This window comes from Lepidochelys kempii, chromosome 1, assembly GCF_965140265.1.
Source record: "Lepidochelys kempii isolate rLepKem1 chromosome 1, rLepKem1.hap2, whole genome shotgun sequence".
NCBI classification, from domain to species: domain Eukaryota; kingdom Metazoa; phylum Chordata; order Testudines; family Cheloniidae; genus Lepidochelys; species Lepidochelys kempii.
Window position 1 is genome coordinate 171,219,714 of NC_133256.1, and position 25,108 is coordinate 171,244,821.

The window sequence follows — 25,108 nt, forward strand, 5'->3', positions numbered from 1 at the left end:
AGTGTTCAGCAGAGTGAGGAAGGCTTATAGAACAATCTTTTACATTAGACTCTTATAAATTATTATTACCTTTATTAGAATTCAGATTACATATTCCATTTATTCCTCCTCACTAGGGGCCTGCTCCTGCCCTCATTACAGTCAATAACAAAACTTCAATTATGTAGGATTGGGGACTAGATTCTTAAATGCCTTATATTGCCATTAAAGAATAAAGCAACTACTGTCTAGCTATCTAGTTTCTGAGCTGCTACACTTCACTATCATTCCTTACCAATGTAAGTTGGCAAAAAGAAAAGGAGTACTTGTGGCACCTTAGAGACTAACCAATTTATTTGAGCATGAGCTTTCGTGAGCTACAGCTCACTTCATCGGATGCATACCGTGGAAACTGCAGCAGACATTATATACACACAGAGATCATGAAACAATACCTCCTCCCACCCCACTGTCCTGCTGGTAATAGCTTATCTAAAGTGATCATCAAGTTGGGCCATTTCCAGCACAAATCCAGGTTCTCTCACCCTCCACACACACAAACTCACTCTCCTGCTGGTAATAGCCCATCCAAAGTGACAAGTCTCTTCACAATGTGCATGATAATCAAGGTGGGCCATTTCCAGCACAAATCCAGGTTTTTGTGTGTGGTTTTTGGAGCGGGGTGAGAGAACCTGGATTTGTGCTGGAAATGGCCCTACTTGATGATCACTTTAAATAAGCTATTACCAGCAGGACAGTGGGGTGGGAGGAGGTATTGTTTCATGATCTCTGTGTGTATATATAATGTCTGCTGCAGTTTCCACGGTATCCATCCGATGAAGTGAGCTGTAGCTCACGAAAGCTCATGCTCAAATAAATTGGTTAGTCTCTAAGGTGCCACAAGTACTCCTTTTCTTTTTGCGAATACAGACTAACATGGCTGTTACTCTGAAACCAATGTAAGTTGGATTTTCCTGTGTCTTTTGTGTCCAATACTTATAGAGACAGAAGTATATAGTGTGTACAGAAGTGCAAAAGTATTCTAATGATGGGCCACGAAGGAAATAACATTTGTCCAGGTCCAGTCAGTCAAATAAGAAAATGGTTTTGAATGTTCAGTTTCTTCTGTTGGACATTAAAGAATCAATACTTTTTTTCTGGTCAATTCTGGTAAAAAATTTTCTGGTAAATTCAGTGTTATTTTTGATGGAAATGTATATATGAGTTTGCCAATGCTGTGACATTTTGACATGCAAATCAAAAGAAATTGATGATGTGCCTGAGTTTAATTTCAAAGGCTCAGATAGTGAGATTATATCTTATTCAATACTTCATGAATATGAATAGTTTGGAGTCTGAAAAGCCAGTAGTTGGACATTTGTCACCATTTACTCTTTCCTTTCACAGACATACAGTTTTTGTATGTCTAACTCACAGGAGCAAATCTAGAGAGAGAAGATAGGTGAGGTAATATCTTTTATTGGATCAGCATCTGTTGGTGGAAGGGACAGTCTTTCTAGCTTACCCAGATGTTGTCTTCAGGTTTGGGGTACATACTCAGTGGCATAGCTAAATAGAAGGTGGAACAGATTGTTTAGGGTAAGTAGTCAAAACATATTTTAAGGGCCCATTAAAGGTGCAGTCGCCTATTAACACTGCTGTAGTCATAGGACAAAGAAGGTTAGTGGGTTACAAATGGTTGTAATAAGCCTTAAAACTAGTGTCTTTATTGAAACGATGATTTTTAGTGTAGAGCAAATTTTTTAATTTAAGCTCCCAGGTTCATCTTTTGAAAGTGTTGTGCAGGTTTCCTTTGAGGGTGAGGACTGATAGGTCAGACATGGAGTGATCAGTTTGTGAAAAGTGTTCATCCACAGGTGATATGGTATTTTTGTCTTTTATCATTTTCCTGAGTTCATGCAAATCTGTCATTTTACAACAGCATAGCTCTTATTTACTAGTGAACTATTATAGGCTAGCACAGGAGGCATTCCTGTCCTAGCTGTCTTTTTTTGTAGCAGTTGTCACCTGAGATGTTGATGATGACTGCAGTTTGACAAAAGTATATTGTGTATTTTATCTTATTTCTTCTTTGCTATATGTTTCTATTTTGTACAATTTATCAATAATTATTGCTGCATTATTTTTGGATATACACATAAAATAAACTATAAAAATTAATATTTGAGCATAGTGCTGAGATTCAAGACCATCTGAGGTCTTGCATAGTTGTAATTGTTTTGTAAATAGAACTAGGGGAAAGAAAATTAAAAAAAAAATAATTACATGAACACCTTATAATGAAAGAGAAAAGCAGTCCTACTTACCCATTCAGCCAGTCAGGAGCACCTTCCTTACTCCCTTGGTCCCTGCCAACAAATTAATCTATTCTGTCCAGAAGCTCCTTTTATGTGAGCCTACTGGGCTCTGATTGGCTGCCCCCTGCTGCCTCTTCTCTGATTAGCTGCTTTCTCAGAGTCTCTCTAGGCAGCCTGGAGGTCCCACCTCTATTGCTCTTACCTGAGTGTGGTAGGAGCATGAGGCCTCCAGCAGGGGGCCTCTGAGCCTAGTACACCCTGTCACAATAAACAGTTATGCCTTGTGTTGCTTGATACGTTCAGCAACATTCTGATTCTGATGGTCTTTGTGAAATAAGATCACCATATAATTCTGCCTGCTGTAGATATACTGTGAATGTTAACCCAAACTCTTTCCTTGTCATTATATGACAGCAAGTCAAATGCCTACCAAATGCCCCAGTAATAAATTAGCTCATTGCTAGTTATGGCCATAAGCCAGCTAACACTGAAGTCAGTTGCATGACTTCAATGACAAAAGGATCAGATATGGAAGTATGTGCTGTAAATAACAGAAAATGTGGGTGGAGGAGGGGTTGATATTTTCAGTTTCATAGTTGAGAGTGTCCATTTTAGAGCTGATACAGTTTCTGAGCTATGAGTATCAGAAATGATGCTTATCAAGAATGTTATGCTTTTCTTGTAAATCCAAGAGAGGCTTTCCTTTGAATTATATATACCGTAATTACCTCTTGTAGAAAAGCAGTCTTTCCAAATGCATTTGTCCTCTACTTTTTAGGCAAGGATTGTCCCTTAATGACCCTTTTAGACAAATGAGTTATTAGGGCTTAATTCTCCTTTACACTAAAGCCCTTTTATACCATTCTGGCAATGTAAAAGGATCTAAAAGTGGATGTAAATGAAATAGCCACAGTGGTGTACAGGGACTTCAGAGTCCAGTACAGGGGTGTCCAACTGATAGCTCTTGAGAATGAAAGTGCTAACAAGAAAATATATATTTTATTGTTAATTGAAATGCCTTCCTGGAGCCATGGTTTTTGATATTTAAAAAGAAGGCTTTGAATTATCCCTGGCACCTCAAATCCCCCCCCCCCCCCCGGTAGTTCCAGGAGCACTTCTGCTCTGACCTGGGAGTACTTCATGCAGCTCTGGGTCTTTCTTTTCTGCAGCTGCTCAGCAGCTCCGCGGTGGATACCTGCTGTGTCATAGGGGAGGAAGAAGTAAGGGTATATCTACACCACAATATAAGCCCAGGGTTCAAACTCAGGCTTAACCCTCTTCTGGCTACACATAAATTGCGCTAAACCAGGGTTCAGTCCCAAAACATCACTGTGTTGGAGGGTCCAAATCTGAGTCAGGTCAAGCCCTATTGCTTTGCAATTTACATTCAGTGCTACTGGATTTGTGCTCTGGGAGTCCACCAAAAGTATCGCACAGACTGAATTTCTTTGTCTTCTGGACAGTCAAAGTTTCCCACACTGCACCACAAACAAAGAGCTACAATGGCCACGTTGGAAGAGCACTAGGCAGTCTGGGATATGGGTGGTTAAATTTTGGCCTGCGTAATGCAGTGTAGATGCCCTTTGTTTGTAGTGCAGTGTGGGAAAACTTGACTGTCCACCAAACTTGACCTTCCAGAGGACTTAGAATTTGGACAACGCAATTGTGGGATACTTTTGACAGACTCCCAGAACACAAGTCCAGTAGGACTGAGGTTACAAGTGAGTGTAGACACTCAAGTTTCAGGTTAACAATCCCAGGATCTGCTACCTTGTGTTCTAACTCTGGGCTTTTGTTGTAGTGTAGACATACCCTTGGTTGCTCAACTACCTGCTTCCCTGCTAGATTGTGAGTGCCCCAGAAACATCCAGATAGACCATTGACTAGTTCTGCCTGGGCCTAGTGCCTAGCAAAGAATGGCTGTCCTTTTGCACAGAGCCATCTGGGGCAGCCCAGGAGAGGTGGAAAGGAGAAGAAACTGAAAACCCAACAGCCAATTATCTGATTATCTGCCCCAGAACAGGTTGCTTCAAATTTATGCCAGCTGACTATGTACTAGCTGGAAAAGCCTGATCACTACATCCTTCAAAGTGCAGATTGTGGCTCCTTGGCCTTCTTGAAATAAAAATTTGGCTATATATAATATGGCTGAAAAGGTCTAGTTGGATACTCAACTCTGTCTCCACTGTCATTACAGTACTTGAAAGATTTATTAGGCTAGGGAGACAGACAAGTATGCACAACATTAATTATGTGAAAGGGAATGCTGTGTGTCTCTCCTTAAAATAAACATACACACAAACACACACCAAAAAAAAAAAAAACACACAGGAGGAATTCATCATTTATATTCTTCCTCAGAACATTCCCTGTTTTAGGGAAAAAAAGCCAAATTAAAAAAAAACTCCTGTATATTGGGTAACATTCACACCTCATTTATCCTGAGAAAACAACATTTTTTTGACAAGTGCATCTATATGAGTGCACATGAATTTACTGAGGAGGAGATAATCTGATGGGCAATATCATGCCATCAGTCTTTAAACAGGCCTCCCCATTGCCTTCAAGCATACATTTGCTTAAGTAGCAATGACACAATAGTGACCCATCTAAAGATAATGCAAAATAAAGGGGTAGAAGTATTCTGAGAGTGTAGCTGAGCTAAGGTATTAACAAGTTTCGTCATAATTTTTACTCTCTTTACCATTAGGAAGTGACACCCATAACCTGGCCAGTTTTTGAAATACAAGGTGGAATTGAAATTGGTCATTAAACATACTTCCAAATTTATGATCTTTGCGGTTTTTATTTCAGGGGTTAATTTCCATATAGGCATGGTACCATAGCAACATTTATTAAGAATAAAGATTTCTGGCTTGTCCCAATTGATTTCAGAACCTGAAAAAACAGGGGAAAAAATGGATGACAGAAAATTGCATTGAAGGAAGGTACTAGGGTCTTAAAGAAATAGGGACAGATCATCAGTGTTAAATGCTAACACAGAAACAGCATCTTGGAGCCCTGTATGTATTCATGTCCCCTTGACTTCAATGGCCATTTCAGTTATGCAGGGCTTGGAGATTTGGCATTTAATAGTGATGTCCCTTCAATGCAAATCCTTACACCAATTCACGCTGGATGAGGATGAACATGAATTCAATCACTAACACAAAGACTTGAGTTTTAGGCCTGGATTTTCAGCTGCACCAGTACTGTACACAGCAAAAGAAGGGGCAAAGCAGGCTCTAAGCCAGCTATATGATCGCATGACCACTGGAGGCTGCCCTTAGTTATATCCAGATGCAACAAGGGTCATTCTTCAGCTGGGGATCTTTAGAACACACCCAGCTCTCGGAATGCCCTCTTCTCCTTCCTACATGCTTCCTCCACTGGGAAGCTAAGAGTGGATAGCGTAGAACTAGCCCAGAATTCCTCCATACTGTATCCAACTAGGGTAGTTTTTGTGTCATGAGTTCTACCACTGACTCATTATATAGCTCTGGGTAAGTGACTTAACTTCTGTGCTTGGTTTCCTAATTTTAAATTGGGAACAATATCATTTACCTACCTATCTCATGGAAGTGTTGTAAGGATCAGTGAATGTGTGTGGAGGGCTTTGAAAAGGTATGGCTTTATATAAGTGTTGCATTACTATGAAGTGAAGAAAAAGGACAATGCCTTTGTCTTGCCACCTGTTGAACCCAAATCATGTTGTGTGCACTCCACGCAGTTTTGATTAGTAACCTTGTGCCAGCTGATAGTATTATTCAGAGAGAATACAGTCAGAAGGCCTGAAAGAGAAATAGGACCTATGTTAATTGGTCACTATATTTGGACGGACAAAGCATTTAAGAGTTCCGTGGGATTTTCTGCCTGTTCACTAAAGTTGGGGCAAATACAAATACAGTAGTTGTGAGCTCATCAGAACAATTTAAATTCTAAATACTATTGCACAATTACAGTAAAACCTAATCTATACAGTTTTTGTACTGTATAACTATTTTGGCTATTTTGGCAGTGTGATTTTCTTTTTACACAAATAACTATGTCGGTAGAAGCCTTAATGCGAATGGAGTTATACCGCAATCAAGGTGCCTTCTATTTATTTAGCTTGTTCCCCTTTTCATATGGCAATAAGCTATACTATATAAAGCATTTTTATACTGTATAGTTAAAGTGGTACGACTTGTGCGTGTGTGTGTGGACAAGCCTTAAGGGCCACTAAAACCATCTTGGAAGAGACCAGATAATTGCTCTTCTAGAAGAGTAGTGTAGCAGCCACCTAACATAAGCCAAAATAAGAATGGGGGAAATGGTATTATGGATTTTAGTGATAAAATATTGGTGTTAACTGTTGAAACAAAAATGTTGTCCATGAAGTTCCGAATTCTAGTCAGCCAAATATGATATAAAGGAAATACAGGACAAGGACAAGAGGTTTCACCAGTAATAAAGAAAATACAGATAAGGATGCTTTCATTCAATTTTCTTTATTACAAAAATGGAGACAGAAAGGGTACATAAAATAAAATGGACATTGAACAACAAATGGAAGACATGCATAAGATGACATACATTTCTGGACATTATGTTTGTAATGATGCTGAGGAACATCACATGTACAATATGCACACATTCTTCAGGGAAGAAGCTGAGGTGGCAGGAAATGCCAATAGAGCAGAATGTCAGTGAAACAAGAAAGGGATGGGGGGGAAATTAAAAGTTAATGTTTCACAAATTAATTATTAAAACCCCAGAAACTGTTTGTATTTAGAGTGTTTTTAGAAAATAGAAATTCACAGAGATTGTAGCAGTTAAAGTATTTTTCACACTAGCAGAGTGAACACATAGTGTATAACATTTTCAATGAAACAGTACTGAAAATACGCAACTGATCAGGTTTGCTAAGCTTGTGTTACATTTCAGTTAACGTGCATCCTGATAAAAATGACATGCTTTATAAAAATAACTATTTTCCCACGGAGAAAATGTGCACATTGGATTTGTAAAATAAATATGCTATACTGTTCATTTTAATAGCATAAAATACAGTGTGCCTCTAATGCCACATAATAATGCCAATTTTAGTTTTTCTCAGGATTATGTACTAAATATACACTGTATAAAATAAGGGTGTATAAAAATGGGTGTAACTAACACCAATTTTCAAACCCAGTGCTGGAAAAACTATTAATTCCGTAGGAAAGTGCCTAAGGCCCCAGTCCTGCAAACATTTATATATGTGCTGAATTTAAACATATGAGTAGTCCCATTGACTTCTATGAGACAACTCAGATGCTTAAAGTTAAGGACATGCATAAGTGTTTGCAGGATTGGGCCTTATACAACTGCTCCTTGCCTACACGCTTTTATTTAATTGTATAAATTGCTTTTAGAAATATATTATATGATAGATACTAGTTTATAATCTGCTGATGTTTACCAAGTAGACTTTAGATAAGCTATTACCAGCAGGAGAGTGGGGTGAGAGGAGGTATTTTTTCATGCTTTGTGTGTATATAAAAAGATCTTCTACACTTTCCACAGTATGCATCCGATGAAGCGAGCTGTAGCTCACGAAAGCTTATGCTCAAATAAATTGGTTAGTCTCTAAGGTGCCACAAGTACTCCTTTTCTTTTTGTGATAAATTATATCATTCATTTGCTAATTTATATAAAATGCATAGGATGATATCACAGGTATATGTACTATTGTCTGTTAAACTTGTATCCTCTCAATTCAGATTCAGTCAGAACAATAATGCCATGCTCATCTCCTACAGATTAACATAATTACACTTAATTTAGTGAAGTAATTTTACTCTTTATTTTATGGGGAAAAAATTCCTCCCCCCGTCTCCCCCCATAGAAATCTATGTAGACACATCTACACCACTGTACACTGCCATATATTGTATTAGTTTTTCTACTAGTTTTCTATGGACTGATATGATTAGAAGTCAAAAATAGTTGGACTACTTCTTAAAAACCAAAAAGAGACTATTTGGAAAATGCATGGGTTAAAGGGATGACTTTGGAGGGATATTTGGCCTTGCACCATTAAAGTGACTCCTGCAAAGGTGAAATACACCCTTGCTCATAGTACCCATGAATGGGGTATATTCTACACAAATGAATTGTGTGTTCCAAAGAAATTTACTTATATAGAACAGGTTTAGGGTGATGAAGAAATATTTACCTTAATGGTCTATTTCTATTACCTAAATACAGCTAACATGTATTATTAGACAATAGTTAGAAAATATACAGGTTTTCTAAGGATAAAATAAATGCTGGTCCCATCAAAGTCAATAGCAAAATTTCCATTGACTCCAGTGGGGCCCGGATTTCACCCAATATGTAATTTAAAATGTACATCTAGGGAATAACTGCACTGGCTACATTATATACTTCCATGGGGAAGGCAAGGCCCAGGCAATAATAGATTACATTATGCTGGCTCTTCTGAGATTTATTAGGAGCTGAAAGGAAGATGAGGTGCAACTATGCAAGAAGGAAGCACAATCCAAACAGCTGACCATGGAGCCTCAGTCGATCTCTGACTGCTGTTAACAGGGTACATGCTGAATATGCCACTGGTGTCATGAAAAGGAAGCATGCAAGTTAGGATGGTAAAATGAGGAAAAACAGCTGATTTAGAATGAAAATGTAGATGTTAAACATCCTGGAGGAGGGAAGCACATTCTGAATGTGATTCTGAGAAGTATTTTCCTTGTGTGAATCATTGCACGATGTATGTTCAGTACAAAAGCAAAGCATGAGAAAACCCAGAGAGCAGTCTCAATATTTTGATCACATTGAACACAGCTTGAGGTCTCCTCATGTTTACCCTTTCATGAAAACCTTTTGTCAAACAGGTAATAAACCATTTAGTGCTCACATTTGTGTAGCTTCTTGATAGAAAGCTGGAGATAATACTGTAGAGTCAGAGGTTAGCATATAAGGCTACATATGCTAAGTGTCCAATTCTGCAGACATTATACGTGCATTTCCTACTGTAGTGAATAGAACTGTTCTATACATAATGACCACAGCATATCAAGGATTGGGAAAACATTCTGGTAGATACAATAATAAACCATGTTTAATTGCAATAAATAATGTCAAGAGAATCCAATCATGTAAGTGCAGGCTTATTAATTGTTTTCCCTCTATTTTGCTTTGTACATTTGAAAAAATGTGGCAAGACTTTAACAAGGAAAACACACAGGCCCAGATTGTTGACCCCTCAGAAACATAAAGCAGGCTTATTTTGCCTTAATGGCAAGCTGGAGATTCCCCCACAGCTTTGGCGAATGGGGTGGGGGTGGGAGTGGTCATGGAGTGAGCACAGTGTACTCAGATGTTCTCCAGAAGCCATAGTGGTCCCTAGGAGGTCATTGTAGATGTCCAAAGACATAGCAGGGGTTTTTAGGCTGTTCTAACTACTTCCAAAGGCCAAACTGTCCCGCAACAACCCAGATGACCGAAGAAATTAAAAAAAAATAGCATATAGTCAGCTCCACCTGTTGTGGTTCCTGTGCAGGAGATTGGAGCCCATATCATGTAAATCATTACAGTATAAGATTCCCTTTTGCCCTCTTATTCTTGTTTATTTAAGAAGATTATCCAGTAGAATCTCAGAGTTAGGAACACCAGAATTATGAACTGACTGGTCAACCACACACCTCATTTGGAACAAGATGTGTGTAGAAGGCAGCAGAGGAGAACAAAAAACAAAACAAAACAAAACAAAAACAAATACCGTACAGTACTGTGTTAAATGTAAACTACTAAAACAAGTTTTTAAAAATGATGTGACATGGTAAGGAAACTGATTCTGTGCTTGTTTAATTTAAATTAAGATGGTTAAAAGCAGCATATTTCTTCTGCATAGTAAAGTTTCAAAGCTCTATTAAGTGGATGTTCAGTTGTAAACTTTTAAAAGAACCATAATGTTTTCTTCAGAGTTACAAACATTTCAGTTATGAAGAAGCTCCATTCCTGAGGTGTTCATAACTCTGAGATTTTATTTTATTAGCCTTCTCATTAGCTGGTTTTACACTTACAGTTGTATTTCAACACATTATGAACAACAACAGGACGACACTGGGTGACAGGATCATGATTCTGAATTTGGCTCAGGAAATTACCATGCAGTTGAATTTGGTTATTTGCATACTATACATCTATTATGTTATTCCATTAATTTAAATGTTGTAAATGTCATTCTCTGTTTTTTAAATATAAAGTTTACATTTCCTGGGTTTTATTTCAGTGTTGTCAGCTCTCTAAATCCATTATAGCTTTGAAATGGGACTTTAGTGTGGTGATTGTTTATATTTAGCTAGAGACAGAATGTGGGTATGTACATCATACATACAAAAATGTAAACACACAAAAATACAGATAAACACATTTTATTTCTAATGTATAAAATATAGGTAGCTTTTAGTGTGTAGTATTATACTGTTTTTATTTCTCTTTTTAGCCAAATGTTTTATATTCCAATATCTCTGTTGTTATAAATAAACCATTGTACTCTGGCTTGTACCCGTATTATGTAAATCATTTGGCTGATAAATTATTTGTACATGTTTGTAACTTGTCAAAATTCAGGAAGCAAAAAAGATACAAAGGAAACCTCTTTGGGGAAGAATACAGTCCTAGACTTAAAAAGTTTTTTTTTTTTTTAAATTGTAGCATATCTAGAATGAATAATACTAAAACTATTGTTGCTTTGAGTTGCATCACAATATTGTGGAGGTTGTTTTTGTTTTTGTTTTTTAAAGTTCTCTGGGTCACTAATTAGGATTTCAGGCTCAAATTCAGTAGCAGTGTAATTTAGGACTTTAAATTATATTAAATGAAACAATGTCTAGGTACATGACAACACTGGGAAAATGTTACATTTTCAATCATAAAAGCTAAAAGCTTTTTTAGAATTACTATATTGTAATAATAAATTTACTTACCTAACATTTAAGTCCTAATGACAGCAATGTATCAAATTAAATCTGTGCAGATCTATATATCACTTAACTTTAGTTTGAGTTATCATCTGAAAGTTGATACGTATATACCTGGCAATTATTATTTCATCTGTAAGCACTTCCATTCTCTCTACTTCCCTGCTCCTTCTTGTGAGAAGGTATGATATTACAATTTACTGTACAATAATCCTATTTTACTAATGTTTTAAGGATAGGCTTCTCAAACTATATTACAGACCAATACATACATCTCTATATTATCTCAGGAAACTACACAGTCTGAGTTATAGACCAAGGGGTTATACTGGGCTTGATTCTCCTCTTACTTGCACTGGCTGAAAGACAATGTAACCTCATTAGGCCAGATCTTTGACCTTACTCTGGTGACACAGAGCAGCTGTAAGAACAGCTATTCATCCCTGCTGTAGAATGTATAACCAGGGGAAAAGGAGTGGGGCCAGGTGTCCTTATACCCCATGAATCTCCAGCTGTACTAGGCAGCTAGCTGTAAGTTACCAATAGCCCTGAGATTTCTCTAATTTAACCTGGTGATTGTTCCAGTACCTAGTTGATCCCAGGGCCCTTTATTTTCCAGGGTGGAAAATATTTTCAGTGGCCACCCACCACCCAAATGGAGTAAGCTAAAAAACAATTCAGTTTTTTTAAAATTTTTAAATAAACTCCATTATCACAAAGAAACAAAAATGGGGATTTGGTAACCGAATGTGATGATCTAGCGTCCAGGAATGTTGGTGCCTGGGACGGTTGCCCTGATTGCAGGCCTCTAAACCCAGCCCTAGTCCCAGGATCAGGAGAAGTACAAGTGATATAAAGGTTTCAGAGTAGCAGCCGTGTTAGTCTGTATTCGCAAAAAGAAAAGGAGGACTAGTGGCACCTCGGTTAGTCTCTAAGGTGCCACTAGTACTCCTTTTCTTTTTAAGTGATATAAAGCTTTCTCATTGTCTCCACTCCCTATGGGAACTATGACATAAATGTGCTCCCTTGGGGATAATGGAATCCAGGTTGCCTTCTAAGACACAGATTTAACTCCCATTAAGGTTTTAGTAAGTTTTCCATAAAGCTTCAGTGGGTCTTTAAATAGCTTCGAGTTCATCAGATTCTGTGTGCCTGCTCATTATTTTTCATTTGTCATCCTAAATGTCTGTCTGCAATATCAGAATTGTTTGTTGTGATAACAGAGGAGTACTTCACATGGGGAACAAGGAGAAGGTAAACTGTTTAGAAACAAACATTTTGCTTTTGCACATATGTCCTTAATAGGTTTTTGTTTTGTTTTTTTAAGAGGGAAGAACAAAGGAAATATATGATATATTACACACATTAAAAAAAATGTTAAGGTTGTAAATCAAGCACTCAAACGTCAGGAACTGCAAAATTAAGGTTGTCTATGCCTGTCCTTGTGTGCATGCACTATGATAGTTTTTAATAATATGATCACATACTATTTTTTGCACAGGACCCTTCCCTCGTTCAGTGCAGAGAATGGCTGGTGCTCACTAAATAAGCAGCTATTCAAAATTTTGTTTTCTCTTCCTAATTCAATATGTGGCCCCAGGACTTATTGACTGCACACTATTTAAATCCTGCTCTGAAGACAGAATTATTAATTTCCTCATGGGCTATTCTTTGGTGCTCATTAATATAATATCAGAGCGCTTCACAAAGATTAGTAATTTATTTTCCTAACATGCCTGTGTATTATTTCCATATTACGTATGGGGAACAGAGGTACAGACAGACTAAGGCAGGTTACTATTGTCTATGTGGACTGTCACAAAGGGGACACTTTTTGCCAGTGTGTTTTACAACTGTTTTGCAGACAGAAGAGGAAAGTTGAAAATCGGGCATCTCGGGATTCATCTGGGATAAGCATGCTCTAGTGGTCACAGATCTCTCTGCCCTTTCTCCCCACCAAACCTGATCCTTTCTGCCTGGTGCCCCCCCCCCCCCCCCCGCCTGTCTCTGTCCTGTCTCTCCCACCCTTAGCTCTTCATCTGAGTCTCCTCCATGCCATTTCCCTTTCCCAGTCCCAATCACCTTCTGTAGGCAATTCCAGGCTCCCCTTCTGAGTCACAGTCTTTCCTCAAATGTGGTTCCCAGGCCCAGTCTCCCTCAATGGGGCTCCTCAGCCAAGAACTCTCTCGGTACCTTGCTCAATAAGTCCTAGTATCCCACTCACCCAGGATCCTTATCAATTTTAGTGTCCACTCACATCCCATTAGGTCTTCCAGCACTCTGGTGCTCCTGTTTTCCTCTGACTCTCAGTTCCATTCTCCATGTCCACCCAGTCCCAGTCCCCCATCCTCTCCTAGTTTTCTGTCCCAGTGCCCTCCTCCCCACCAGCTCACAGCCCCATTCTCCTTGTCCCAGTCTACTTCCTCTGACACTGCTCATGCAGCTTTTGCTCTCTGCCTTCCAGTCAGTTTGCTTCCTCCTACACAGGGGGAGCACTGAGAGCACAACAGAGAAAGTCTTCCTGCTCTTAGGTCCTGTCCCCAGGACCAAAGAGGCCACTGGCAGCAGGAAATAGTATTTGCAAGGAAACTCCAGTTCAGACCCTGTATCCTTGGGCTGAAGTATGATCAGCAGAAACAGATTCTGAGAATCTAGCTGCCAAACTCAACAAATCTCTACCGAAGGTGTGCGGATTGATAGTTTCAGATGTTTATAACTAGGCCACATTTGGGCATTTCTACATGGGGACAGCAAAAGACACATTCCTGATACAAAGGCAATATGTCTACACATTTCCAGTATCTGCCCCAAAGCAAGGAGGCACTAAAATTTCTCAACAAAAAGTTTGTACATTTTTTTTTTAGCATGGGAAAAACAATATATTATCCCCAAATCTTGTTTTCAGAAATGGCTGAAGAAAACCTGAAAAAATCAGCCTGAGCCAGATAATTATTAAAAAATTTAGAACAAACTGTTAGAATTTGGCAGTTATAAGCAACTGAAAACAGGTTCTTAGACTGGAGTGTGTTAAGCAACCTTAACTACAATCGGTGCTTACAACTCCACCTATAATCCAGATAAATATAATAGTTTCTATGAAAAATAAACTGCTTTTTCAGTGCCAGATCAAACAGTCATTTCTGGCTTCAGGCTCCAACATGGCACAACCCTTGAGCACATCTTTCGCTTACGTTAGGGGGACTCTGAAGCCCCTTGCTGAATTGCAGCCAAAATGCTGAATTACCATGAGTAGGTATATTGACGAGAAAGTCTGATTCTCCACTCTTTCACACAAATTTTATGGTGGTGTAACTCTATTCAAATTAATGGAATTGCACTGATATAAAAAGGATGTAATATAGTGGGGTGGGGGGGAGGGGGAGAGAGTCCAGGGATGAAACCTTGGCTCCACCTAAATCAGTAGGATTTTTGCCATTGACTTCAATGGGGCCAGGATTTCAAACAAAGTGGTTTCTGGATCAGATCTTAAGATTCCTAGTTGTACTAGATATTTCAGTTTATAGACAGGGATGTCTTTCTATAAGTGCATGTAAGTCAGTTTTGGGAGTTACACATATGTAATCTGGGAGAAGGATACGCTCTTGGATGAGAGATCAGCCATGCAAGATCATGTTTCTAAAAGACCATATCTGATATGATATACTACAAGTGGATTTATCAATTATCTTCTAAAGTGAAAGCTTTCAGGAATTATTTGAAACCAGTAAAAACTGTCATTTACAAGTTTTTAAATATGTGAAGACATTCCTTTACATTGGTGAAGATGCACAGTTTTTCTTTAGCAGATACACTGATTTGGGCCAATCTTTCTTCAAATATAAGGTATATTTATAACCTTTTTAAAAAAGCACAGAATGAAAAAAAAGGAAAAGTTTTCAAAATATTGTATAATTTTGTTCAATATCTCAATGTTTTGTCCCAAGATCATACCATCCTGAAGAATTGCACAATTTCACAGCAGTAATTTTACTTTTTGAAAAGAGTTCTTAACACAAAGCTCTAGTTTCTGCCTTATTCTGGAACTGCATTGCTTTCTAGTATTATGAAATATGTAATAGGATTATGAGTTCCACCTCTTTAGTCTCTGATACCATGATCAGATCCATATGGGTAAACCTTTACATCCATGTGGATCCTCACCATGAATGAATCTCTATGCACAAAGAAAGGTCTGCCGACGGGAATCTAACTGCATGATCTGGCCTACTTTTTTAAGTATACCAACTGTGCAATAAACAGTTCATATGAGTCATAACTATGTTTACTGTTCTTTGTTAAAGTTCAAGATAAAGAACTCTGAACGTGTCTTTCATGACCAACACATGCTATGGAAATAAGGCTTGGGCATGGCAGCTTTCCTTTTTCGAAAAGCAGGTACAGGGGCCATAAGTGGTCATCACCTTGGGGTATAACTGTGAAGTACCTATTATGTGGATAGAAGCATTTTGGTAGAGAGGAAGAAAGAAAGTAAAATAGATTAACTAGGGAAATTTACAAAGCTTAACTGAGATAGGGATGAATACTTTAAAACAATCCTATATTGTAAAGCATAAAAAAATCTAATATGCATACAGTTTAGTATTAAATACCACAAAAGTAGCTAATGAAGCAGAATATTTGACAGAACAAATATTATATAAATATTTTTTAAAAGGAAATACATGCAGAGGGGCATATATGGGATCAAAATACTCTCATGAAAGACACACATGACAAACATAAGAACCCACTGCACCAGCAATGACATATAAAAGTCTATGGACATGTTTCTTAGGTAAACAAACTATAACTGAGAAAAAATGAATAAAATCATGAACACAGACAAACAGCCAATCATTGTCAGTTTGTGTTTGTTATGAGACATATGGTTTGTGTGTTGAGAAAAAAGCCACTTGTGAGAATTTTTCAGGCATAGATTGATCAGTTACTTCCATTATGATATTAATTGGAAATGTATACTTTACAAGAGCTCCAGAAAGTCTAATTTTTAGCCAGGTCTTTATTTATTTCACCCCTAAAAATAACATTCCTAGGGAAAAGAAGAGAACCTGCTGCTTGTCTTATTAATAATCTCAAAACATGGACAACAGACTTATGGCTACAATGAAAGAAAAACTAGCAGCATTTGGCTGCCATGATTGGCTTCCATTTTCACCGTTAGTGGCTTCGCAGCATCTATCTGCATTGATGAAGATTGTTATAGAAAATGAGGAGTGTAAGAAAAAAGTAAATTAGAGAAAAAAGTGGAAAGGTTGTAAAATATGTGAAATAAAGTACAAATTAAAAGAAAAAAGCAAGAGTGGGAAAGAAAAAGAGAAAAAAATAATTAATGCAATATTTACACAATGTCAAAGACAGTCACTCAAAAACAGTCTCTCTAACAGTAAAAACAAATTATGTTGAAAATATTGACAAAAGTTGTACTTTTTAAAGTGAAAAATGAGTTCCTTTGAAGTTGTAGAAATGACAAAACTGGATACCAAAATGTGTAATCCACAGAAAAGCAGCACCTCTATAGTAGCAACGCATGCTTCCCCACAATAACCCAATAATCTGTGTCAACATTACTTTGTCGGAAACACTTTCATGGGCACGAGGGATATTCGCTCTCCTTGCTTCAGGACCTAATCCAGCACAGTACTTATGGACATTCTTGTGGACAGTACTTATGGACATTTAAGCATAGGAGCAGTCTCATTAAGCAAGCCTAAGTGTTTTGCTGAATTGGGTCCTCAATCTATCGTCTCTATACTGAGCAAGAGTTTAGTGAACATTGGGGGTGGGGGGCACTGAAACCTTTCACTTCAATATATTCATGACCCCTTTTATTCACTTCCACAAAAACTCAAATGAGCTCATCTTTGTTTGGAAAAATGTGGAAAGAGAAAGGGTTATAAATGCTCAACCAAAGATGAATTTACCTGAGTACTTCTTGTGCAGTGTTTGACAAACATCCTAAATCAGGAAACAGTCACCTGATTGAGGAAATCAAACACCCAACATGAATTACAAACAGCGGATACTTGAAGCAATTGTGAAGAGCAACCCATAAGCTGAAATATTTTCACTTACATTAATTGTCGAACAATTGTGAAAAATGAACAAATTCATAAAAATGAAGTGTCTGTTCATGGCTTATTCATGCTCACAAAGAAAAACTATGTTTGCTAAATAAATTGGTTGTGCAAATTCATCCAGCTCTTATGTTCAGCCTGCCACAAGAGTGCCACTTTGTGTGGCTGGTCTTTGTAATATTGTTTACTTAGAATTTGAATGAGACTGTTGAACTCATTTCAAACAGGCCACTGAATTAATATTGGAGGGTGTAGCCTTCCCGACTACTGGGAAAATGTTCCATGTCCAATTTCCCATCTTTTGAGACGTTTAGTCATCACAAATGCCACTTTCGATGACCATTTCAGTGTAATGTGTAAAGCATTATGTGTACAATTCCCATGGGTATTTATGGCTGTGGCAGAGCTAATTTCAGTATATTACGTTGAATATTTACTTTTCTGGCATGTAATCTATACCCCCAATTATGTAACTTTGTCTGGTAATACAAAATGTTTATATATTTGAAACAATCAAGATTTCTGAGAAAACATGATGAAACAGCAATTAATATAGGGTTATATTGACCAAATATTGATATTGACCAAAATAAGAAAGGTAGGTGGATTTATAGAAAACAATTCCAGTGTAGAAAATCTGGTCTAGAGACAATATCATTGGCCACATTAAATTCAACTGACTTAAAAATGTGAATTTCCAAGACTGGCAATTATGAAAGTAGGAGGAAACCACAAGAATCAATTATAGTCTAAACTATACTGTTTACATTCCTTATTATAATTATTGTTGTCATTATTTCAATGACAGTAGCACCTACAGGCCACAACCAAGATGGGGCCTCATTGTGCAAGGTACTGGACAAACGCATAGTAGGAGACAGTCCCTGCTGTTAAGAGCTTGCAGTGTAAACAGACAAAAAAAGACAGAGGGTGGGAGATAGGAAGTATCTCCCCACCCCCCCACCCCCCTTTTGCAGATGTGGAACCGAGGCACAGGAAGTATAAGAACTTGCCCAAATTCACACAAGAAATCTGTGAAAGAGCCAGGGCTTGAAACTGCATCAAGTATTATCAATGCATTTAAACTTTGCTTACAGCATTAATAATCTTGCTCTTGTGTGCATATGATTTTTATAGAAACAACGGACAGTTTTCAAATACTCATACAATCAAAAACCCATTTCCATGAGAATTCTTGTAATAATGAGTTGAAAAGACACAATGTGATCAAACCAACCAGTTACTGGGAATGGGTGCAGATGTTCATGAGACTGGGTCTGCACTATTTCACTTTACACAGCATACTTGTTTTCCCAGTAGTCATGACTATCAGACCTTTTCAAAAGCAACATTTTTCTTTATGAAATATAAAAGAAATCAACCTGGAAAGAAACAAATTTTTTTTTGCCTTGAGACTTGTGGAAGTTATTGTGCTAAACTTTTAATATCTAAGAAAACCTTTGACCAGCTTAATTGATTTCTGACAGCTTTTTCATATAAATCTTTCAGACATACATTTACATCAGAAATATTCTTTAAAATGTCCTCTCTAATTCGTACAATGGTGGACTTTTAAAATTGTAAAGCAATATGCTAGCAATTACATTTAATATGACAGCTAACTTTTGTGAATGAAAGTATTGTATATTTAAATGGTAGTTAAGCATTTCAATATTCTGCTATGCCTAAAAAGCCTATTTTTATTCAAATGATAAGATAACTTTTAAAAATTGCCCCATTTTCAAGGAAAAAAATGTGAAAAGTATTATGCATATTTTTTGTTGAAGTGGAAGTTTTGTGCAATTTGAGTCGGGATGGGCCCTCTATTAGTGATAAGAGTCTGTGCCAGCAGTCATGCCTAGTAGTAGGGGAACATGGGCCCTCCCACTCCACCAGATTCTGACCAAGCGGCCCTCTTGGGCACTGTAAGAAAGGCATCTACTACCTGCAGTCAGCTAACACACTTCTCTGGGTCTCTTCCTACTTCTCTGTCCCTCCTGGCTTCATGCTGCAGTCCTGCTTCTGGGGATACTGTCCTGGTGTAACCCCTCCATAGCAGCAAGCACAGGTCTGTTTCTCTCTGCCTGCCACCTTGCTGTGCTGAACAGACTCCCTTCTGAGCCCCTTCTCCAACTAGAGTATACCCAGCAGGCCTGCCAGGGTGAGTTTGCCTGGATCCACAGTTGTTCCTCTCCCAGTCTCTCTCCACTGTGGGGTCTATCTACCCCAGGGACCTCTCCCCTTAAGTTCAGTGCCAGAGTTTCCAAGTCCAAGGCTTGCATTCCCCCACCCGAAGAAAAGAAATCTGCATTCTGATGTTTATTCCCTGACCTATGGGCTACGTAGAAGGTGTGGGATTGAAAGGCTAAATACCATTTCATAATCCATGGGTTGGTGTCTTTCATGGAATGTAGCTAGTGGTGGGGTGTGTGGTCAGTTATCAAGAGGATTGAGGTTTCCCAGTAGGTAATACCGCAATGCTTCTATGGCCCACTTCACCCTCAAGGCCTCTTTTTGCGTAATGAAATAGGCCTTCTCTCTGAGAAATAGTTTTTAGCTGACATAGAGGATTGGATCCTCTTGCTCACCCAAATGTCAGGACTCCACTGCCACTAACTCCATGTTTGAAGCATCTGTGTGGGGTATGAACTATCATGTGAAGTCAGGGTGGCAGAGGACTGGTTCTTTGCTTAGAACATCTTTCAAGATCCTAAAGGCTTTGGGCCAAGCAACCTTCTTGAGGCTAGAGTTCTTCACTAAGTCACTAAGCCTTGGCCCTTCCCAATCAGAGGTCTAAGCTTGCCCTTTCTAATGGATTTCAGAGTAGCAGCCGTGTTAGTCTGTATCTGCAAAAAGAACAGGAGTACTTGTGGCACCTTAGAGACAAACAAATTTATTTGAGCATAAGCTTTTGTAGGTTAAAACCCACTTCATCAGATGCATGCAGTGGAAAATACAGTAGGAATATATATATATATATATATATATATATATATATATATATATATATATATATATATATATATATATATATATATATATATATACCCACACACACACACAGAACATGAAACAATGGGTGTTATCATATACACTATAATGAGAGTGATCAGTTAAGGTGAACTGTTACCAGCGGGAGAGAAAAAAACTTTTTGTATTGATAATCAAGTTACGCCATTTCCAGCAGTTGACAAGAACATGTGAGGAACAGTAGGGGGGAAAATAAACATGGGGAAATAGTTTTACTTTGTGTAACTATTTCCCCATGTAAATAGTTGTACTTTGTGTAACTATTTCCCCATGTTTATTCCCCCCACACACACTCACTGTTCCTCACACATTCTTGTCAACTGCTGGGAATGGCCCATCTTGATTATCACTACAAAAGGTTTTTTTTCTCTCCTGCTGGTAATAGTTCACCTTAACTGATCACTCTCGTTATAGTGTATATGATAACACCCATTGTTTCATGTTCTCTGTGTATATCTATATCTATATCTATATCTTCCTACTGTATTTTCCATTGCATGCGTCCAATGAAGTGGGTTTTAGCCCACGAAAGCGTATGCCCTTCTAACAGAGTATCCCAGGTACATTACTTCATGAAACCCCAACCGACTCTTGGCTGGATTTGCCATGAGGCCATCTTTCTCAAGGGCTTGTAGGGCCATCCATATTCACTCGAGGTGTTTCTCCTGTTCGTAACTGTAGTGATTATATTATCTATGTCGGCTGCCACGTGCCGGCCATGTGGTCGCAGGACTATGTCCATCAGACATTGGAAAGTGGCCACTGCCTCATGAAGGCCAAAGGAAATGGTCTTAAAATGGTTCAGTCTGGCCAAAAGGACTTGTGAAGGCCATTTTCTCTTGAGATCCCTTTTTTGGGGCGGATCTGCCAGTAGCTCTTGATCAGATCCAACATCAAGATATACATTTTGTCCCCCACTTGCTCCAACAACTTCTCAACTTGATGCATGGGTTATGCATCAAATGTAGACATCATGTTCACTTTTCTGAAGTTGATACAAAACAGAGTTGTCCCATCTGCCTTGAGCACCAACACAATGGGGCTTTGCCACCTGCTGTGAGATTCTTCTATCATCCAGGGGTGCAACATCACTGGCAGCTCCTGACATACAGCATCCCACATCTTCCTGGGCAGGGGGTCAGTGGCTCTGGTGGATCTTCCAGCTGGGCTCCATAGTGATTTGGTGACAAATCAGCCAGGTTTGTCCAGTTTGTGACAAGAACACAGAAAAGAAATATCAGACCACCTATCTGAACCCATTGGGCCAGAGCCCTTCCCCCAAGGCAATTGTGTCTGAGACTTGCAGTAAGATAATATGCAGACCCAGCTCTAGATTGGGAGGAAAGGTGTTATGAATAAGCTCTTGCAGCCTTGCCATGCCTTCAGAAGGCTTATGGGGTAAATCTGGGTCTCTTTCTTTTCACTTCAGACCCATAGACCTTCACTGGGCTACCATCTTGGATGGACCCTTCTTCCAGGCTCTGAGGGGCAGCTGTCCAGGCTTGCCCCTAGCTACAATCCATGAAGGGGTAGCAGAGTTGAAAATGACTATGCTGCTCACACTTGAAACAACTGCCTGTCTGTAGAGCTGCTGTCTTTCCTCACTACATTGGGGATGTCACCTTAGCTTCCACACTCCCTGGCTCACTAGGCCTCTGTGACATCAGTCATTCTTGTTCAGTGTTCAAGTCTCTGTTGCAGAAGGGATTTGGGTCTTGGCCCAGCCAGCAGTCTCCTGCACCCTGTTCCCTCCACTGCATTTGATCTTTCACATTCAGTGATGGTCTATCCTCAGGGCTCCCACCCTTGGGGGTCGGGGTGCCTGTTCAGCTGCCACAACATTTTCAATGAGGCCAGTTACTGCAGGTCTCAGACACTGCCTTTGACAGACCATCTGGCTGGTGTCTCTACACCCACTCTTATCTCCTGACCAGAAAAAAACTGGATAAATTACTTAAGCACTTTATCCTCTGCCACTTGCACCCCAGTGCACCCATCTGGAATTAGACAATGCCAGCAATAATATTTCAGGCACTGGGCCATGACCTGGTGGTGGGCCCCTGGTAGGTACTTTTCTCTCTGGAAGTGTTGGCAGTACATCTCTGGGGAGATATCATAATAGTCTAAAAGAACAGTCACAATCATATGGTAGTCTCAAGCATCCATGGGATCCTTGGGCTGGCCCGGTCAGGTAATAGGACCAGAAGCATAGCCCAGTGATCTGGCGGCCACTTCGCCACAATAAACACATGTTCAAATGTCCCTAAGAAGGTTTTGGGGTTATCTTCTGTGCCTATATCTGTTAGCTTGACCAGGATCTGTGACATCAGGACCCTCCCATAGACTCTGACCTTTGATTAGCAGTGACTCCTGAAGGTTGTAGGAGTGGTGCCATCTGCTGACCCAAGTATTCTTGCTATTCTTGATGTTGTGTGGTCAGGTCTCAAATGAATTGCTGCTACTGCTCCTGTGGCTGTTGAGCTGCTTGCTGCTGGTGTTGTGCAGCCAACTGTTGGAGTAACTGGCTCTTTTGCAGATGTGGCTTGGTTGCCTGTTGATGTTGGCTCTCCACAGTCCATTTCAGCAGCTTCTCCACATCTATGTTGTCTTTTGGTGGGGTTTTTTGTTTGTATTTTTCTCTGCTGGCCTTCTTTTTGTCCTTCATGCACTGGGGTGCATCAGGACTGGACTGTCATGCCCACATTCTCCACCAGCTGTGAGCGGGGATATGCCTCCTCACCTACTGGTAAGAGACTGTAGCAACAGCTCCATCTAGGTAGGGGACCCCAGTCCTTCCACTTCATCAGGTACTGACCCAGGGACCCTCTTGGGTGCCATAAAGAAGGCATCTGCTATCTGATGTCCAGTAACACCATCCCTTGGGTCTCTTCGTACTGCTCTGTCCCTCCTTGGCATGTGTCATGTCACAAACCCTTGCAACACGGCCCATGAGTGGGGGGTCCTGGCTTCATGCATAAATCTCTCCCTTTGGAATTACTTTCCTGGCATAATCCCTCTGTAGCAGTGATTGCAGGTCTGTCTATCTATGCCTGCCACCCTGCCATTCTGAAGAGACTCCCTTTTAAACTCCTCCTCCAATTGAAGCACACCCAGCAGGTAGGGGCTTCCTGGAACCAAAGTTGTTCCTGTTCCCCTGTCTCTCCACTGCAGAGTTGATTCACCCCATCCCAGGCACAGAATGTAATTTTTCAATTGTTGAGAGCTTTTCTTGTCTTTACTGACCTGTAGTTCTTCTGGCTACATAGGTATCTGGATGCCTATATTTCAAAAGTGCCTAGAGATACAGAGTCCTGAATTTTTCAGTGTTCAGTCTGAGACACCAAATAGGGTGGGGGCTTAGCACTTTTTGAAACACAAGCCTCTTTAAAAATTTCTCAAGTGAAGCACCCAAAACGCTGCACCTAAAATCATTAGCAACTTTTGACAACCTAAGGCTGAGTATTCTTTATCTTGTTTAGTTAATGTTCAGATTTAAAGTCCCTCCATTTATGAGTACCAGTGGGGCGTTAGTATGCTATTATGGTTTGTTATCAGACATTTGGTTCACCTCAAAAAGGAGATTAGTAACCTTGAATGCAAAGTTCTTATTAGATAATGCTGTGATTTCATTATTGTGATTAGACATCACTGTGATCACATTACTGCACATTTTTTCCTCTATGGACTTACCTGGAGTTTCATTATGCCATGTTCACTCAAAGTGAGTAATATTTTATCCTGTGAATATCCCCATTGCAATCGATGGAATGATGTAGTAAAATACTACATGGAATATGGCTCACAGAAATCAGTGAGATTACTCACCAAATAAAGTGCGACTCTATGTGAGTAAAGTAGGCAGAATTGTGATCTTGCTGACAGACAAACCACAAGATGCTTAGTGATTTGGTGTGATTAAACAACTAAAAGACTGGCCTATCCAAACCTCTGGGTCATCAAAACTGTGCTGGAAATCTGCTAATATTAGCACTATGTGTGATATTTCAACACTGCTGCTTTCAGACTTGGATGAACAGAAGTGAAGATGCACAGAAATGAAAATAACAAAGATTTTTCACAGAGCAAAAAATTTTAATTTCAGTTATAGATGGCTTTTCACTTTATTGAAACTAGTTGCTCCACTCCTCATCCAACTTTCTCACTGTACAGGGATAGGGAAGATATGGGCGTATTTTCATTATTTCTCTATTGCTTTCCATTACAGTAATCTTCCCATAGTTTAACATTGTCTTGAGCCACCATATGGGAAGAATTTAGTTCTTTTGGGAAGGATGTGCAAGACTTTTTTGACATTTCTCTCAAATGTCCTACTTTCTCTGGCTGTGAGTGTGGCTAATAATAATAGTGTGAGGTTGTTTGTACATTTCTCTCTCCTCTGGAGTCACATCAAGTGCTGTTCTGTCAAAGTCTGTTAATGATTTCTAGCCTCCCCAGCACAAAACCATTAGAGTTTCCTCAGGGAATGGAGTACACAGAGTTATTCCTACACTACACTGAGAGCTTGCCATTTCAGTTAGAACAATACTTAAATCCTGTCTGTAACTAGATAATATTCTTATTCAACATACTTTTAGTATTCTTTTGCAGGATTCCCTTAAGTGCAAAACATGGCATGTTTGCTATGGCTATTACATCACCATTTTGAGGGGACTGTCAACTTAAATATATTTCTTGTTGCCACTTTGGATAAGCATTT

At 39.2% G+C, this 25,108-nt stretch overlaps 1 protein-coding gene across 4 annotated transcripts in view; it reads right to left on the bottom strand.

Annotated features, from left to right (window-relative positions):
• NCAM2 (neural cell adhesion molecule 2) overlaps window positions 1–25,108 on the bottom strand; it is a 557,227-nt gene that overhangs the window by 27,736 nt on the left and 504,383 nt on the right. Inside the window, exon 16 of one of the 4 annotated variants that reach the window (XM_073363298.1) lies at window positions 16,132–16,466. The exons of 2 other annotated variants lie outside the window; for them this stretch is intronic. In XM_073363298.1, the coding sequence (XP_073219399.1) occupies window positions 16,360–16,466 (107 nt within the window). In that variant the 3' untranslated portion in view covers window positions 16,132–16,359. Of the gene's footprint in view, window positions 1–16,131; window positions 16,467–17,202; window positions 17,263–25,108 lie in introns of those variants that run through there. One more of the 4 variants, XM_073363306.1, reaches the window with a different exon arrangement.